At 39.9% G+C, this 3,585-nt stretch overlaps 2 protein-coding genes across 2 annotated transcripts in view; one reads left to right on the forward strand and one right to left on the reverse strand.

Annotated features, from left to right (window-relative positions):
* Window positions 1-1,445, forward strand: part of LOC107613604 (ETHYLENE INSENSITIVE 3-like 3 protein) — a gene marked incomplete in the record, with an annotated part of 3,385 nt that extends 1,940 nt beyond the window's left edge. The window contains 2 exon segments of the mRNA XM_021108555.1: window positions 1-849; window positions 938-1,445. Coding sequence (XP_020964214.1) covers window positions 1-819 — 819 coding nt within the window.
* Window positions 1,972-3,585, reverse strand: part of LOC107612824 (pre-mRNA-splicing factor ATP-dependent RNA helicase DEAH7) — a 10,688-nt gene continuing 9,074 nt past the window's right edge. The window contains exon 17 of the mRNA XM_016314575.2: window positions 1,972-3,585. This exon is cut by the window's right edge and continues 13 nt beyond it. Within this exon, the coding sequence (XP_016170061.1) occupies window positions 2,266-3,585 (1,320 nt within the window). The 3' untranslated portion in view covers window positions 1,972-2,265.

The raw sequence follows: 3,585 nt of genomic DNA on the forward strand, positions 1-3,585 counted from the left end.
AGTGATAGCAATTATGATGTTGATGGCGTTGATGATGGTGCTGGTTCTGTTTCTTCTAAAGAAGATAGGAGAAATCAAGTTACAGATGCTGAACCATCAGATAACTCGCGAAGGAATTCTATTCAAGAGAAAGATCAAGCTGAGAAACGACCCAAAAGACCTCGATTGAGGTCAAATACCACTAAAAAATTACCACCACAACCTAACAATGAAACTTTACAAGTTGAGCCAGTAAGCACTTTGCCCAGTGAGAACCAGACAGAAGCTCAGGTGGTTGGGCAGATTCATGGAAATGAACGGGGTAATGATACAGATACTTCTATGAGACTAGTGGATAAAGGACCTGAGGTGCCAGCTCAACTACCGGCAACTGGATTTGATCATTTCTCTTATCTTCATCTGAACAACTTAGTTCCCTCGGAAAGCATGTATATGAGCGGTAGGCAATTGCACTATCCTGAGGTGCAAAACCCCGACATGCATCAAGGAACTAGTTACAATATTTATAATCCAGTGGCAGGGTATGACCCTAGTCATGATGGACAGCAGTTGCAGCCCGGCAATGATGAACCAATGCAGCCAGATAATGCAGTCTCTATGCAACCAGAACATAATATGAAAGGAGATGAAATTACTGGAGATTTGCAATATTTTGGTAAAGATCCATTCCAAAGTGAGCTTGACAGACCTATAGATCATTCTTTCTTTGGATCGCCAATCAGTAGCATGTCGTTAGATTTTGGAGGATTCAACAGTCCACCATTCCATTTGGATGATTTCTTGGGTGATGATGAAATGATCCAGTACTTTGGAGCATAGATTAATGGAACTAGTGACTCGGCAATGATTGTAAGTGCTATTCCTCTCTTAAATTATGCTTTCTCGGTTATCCTATGTATCTTGACTTCTGTACTGCGGTTGTTTCATCGTTTTCCAGGTATTACTCAAATCCGAAAACTTGTTACCCAGCTGCGTGAGGGTTCGCAGATTGTTGGTGGTAGTATTTATGAAGTTGGAAGTTGAGGAATACAATCTTAACAATTGACAACTCATCAATTCATATACAGGGAGAATCATAACATAATTTTGTTCTCTTGATTGCCCCATTTTCCACAACAATAAATATATTTTGGGGTTTTGTGTACAAATGTGACAATTGTTGGAATAGCTAAAGTATCACGGATATTTAGGTGAATTTCTTTGGAAAAGGGTTGCCTCTAAGTTTAATTCATGATGAATGTCTTCATGCTCCCTCCTCTGCTCTTTGTAGGTTGGGAAGATGTGCAACTGTGTATATTTCAGAGGCTGATTGATGCATGAGAAATTAGAACCGTTGTTGTATTCTTAATTTCTTATATCAATTTGGATATTTTAAGTAGAACCATGGATGTTACTGCCATATCAATTTGGATATTTTCAAAAGCAAAGGCTCCGTTTCTGTGAAGCTTGTTTGCAGGCAAAGACATACTTCAATGGGAATGTTTACCACTTGTTCAAATGTTTCTACAAAAATTCAGATAAAATATACAAATCATTTATTAAATAGAAAAATCATTTACTATTAATGAAAAGGAGAGCATTTTATTTTATTTTTATGATATTTTTAAGCTTTTCAAGATATCTTTATCATTTTAATCTTATAAAAATAAATTTGAGGAGTTTACCTTTTGTTCAAATATGAAACAAGTTGTACATAACAATGGAAGTCCCTATTACTAGATTGATTCAAGGTGGAAACAGTGACATACGTAGTATTATTGATGTTTATGTTTGATCAGGTTACTTCCTCTGCTCTGTCTGACATCATCATTAAATTCGATAAAGTCGGCTTTCCGATGGTAGCAACTTGTTTCGCCTCATCCACTTGCACACGAACAGTCTAAACCATAATAAAATTATGATGCCACATGGTAGTTTCGTCACCAACCCACTTTGAAATGTACTCTCCGACAAAGATAGCATTTAAATAAATTAAAAGGAAAGGAAAGAAACAATGTCCAATTGATATTTGAATCTTCCATGAAGGTAATTTTGAGGCTGATATTGACATATTGTTTCACCTAGTAGATGTCACTATCAAAGTAAGATGCAAATCAAAATCAAATGTGAAGTGCTTCACCTAGAATTCGTATTGCTCGAGAGACCGCAATAATGAAATAGAGAATTCATGCTTTCTCTTACTTCTTGTTACAATTGGCACAAGACTTCTTTTTCTACCTCTGGTGAGTCTGTAACTAAATACTTCACTTGAGAATACAAGTTTATTTACAAACCAAGTTTCTTTGGTCTCAAGTATGTGGAAGAGCCCTTTTTCAAACCTGGCATGGAGACTTGCTGTTGCTGCTTAGCCAACTTTTCTTTCTCCTCCTGCTTCTGTTTTCTCTCAATCTCTGCTTGCATCTTCTTCAAATTCTCCATCTCCTCCTCCATGGCCGTCTTCTCTTGTTTCTGTTTCTTCTTATGCTCCAGCAATGATGTATCAGACTCCTTAACAGAGAAAAACATGGGTCCAAGCTCAGCCAACCACTGGGGCTCCACGGCTGTAGCACATTGCATATACTCCTTCGTGGTTAGGATTAACTCGTGATAAACCACATACTCCGGAGTTGCACCCATGCCATAGAGTGCGCTACTGGGGTGTAGATGACACGGCATCCCAGTCCGGCAGTTGACATACTCTCCAACACCCTTTAATCTTGCTGCATTGTGGAAGTATGCTGAGCAAATTGCTTTTCTGACTATGTCTGTATCAGGCCAACAGGTGGTTAGAGAGATCTTCAGTGTCTTGAGAATATCAAGCAGCTGGGATCTCACCTCTCTGGCCTTTCTTAGACCTTTAACATGCAAAAAATGATCATTACACCAGTCACCTCTGTAATCATGCTGTTTCCATTGCTGATAGACATTGTACAGGGTTAAGTGATCAGATTCTGGCACAAAAAATCTTTCGCGTGCAGCATCACTCTCCTCTACTCGGTCCTTGGGTCTAAAGAAAACTGACGGTACTGAAAGCATGGAAACAATTGTCAGAACCTCCTCAAGGCACCCCAGCTGTTCACCCATCAAAAGCATCTTAGCAAGTGGAGGGTCCAGTGGAAACTCAACCATTTTCCAGCCAAGATCTGTTAAGGCACCCACATTGTTAAGGGCACCCAATACCCACAACTGGTACATAGAATTGAGAATATTATCTTGCGGAGGTGGATCCATGAAATCAAAATCAAGTAAATTCTCAACTTTAAGAGATTTCAGCAACAAGACCACATTGCCGAGGTTAGTCCTTTGAATCTCAGGGACAGGACTGGGCAACATTTCATTTAGGTAAGCACTCTCTGTGTACAGTCGATAACATGTACCAGGCCCAGTTCTACCAGCTCGACCAGCACGCTGATCAGCAGCAGCACGGCTGACGGGGAAGACTTGGAGAGCGTCCATACCCATCCTTGGGTTATACACCTTCATTTTACCATAACCTGTGTCTATGACATAGAAGATACCGTCCACAGTCAATGATGTCTCAGCGATGTTAGTGGCAACGATGCATTTTCGGGCTCCATCTTCAGCTCTCTGGAATATCTTAGCCTG

Source organism: Arachis ipaensis, chromosome B08 (assembly GCF_000816755.2).
Source record: "Arachis ipaensis cultivar K30076 chromosome B08, Araip1.1, whole genome shotgun sequence".
NCBI lineage: Eukaryota > Viridiplantae > Streptophyta > Magnoliopsida > Fabales > Fabaceae > Arachis > Arachis ipaensis.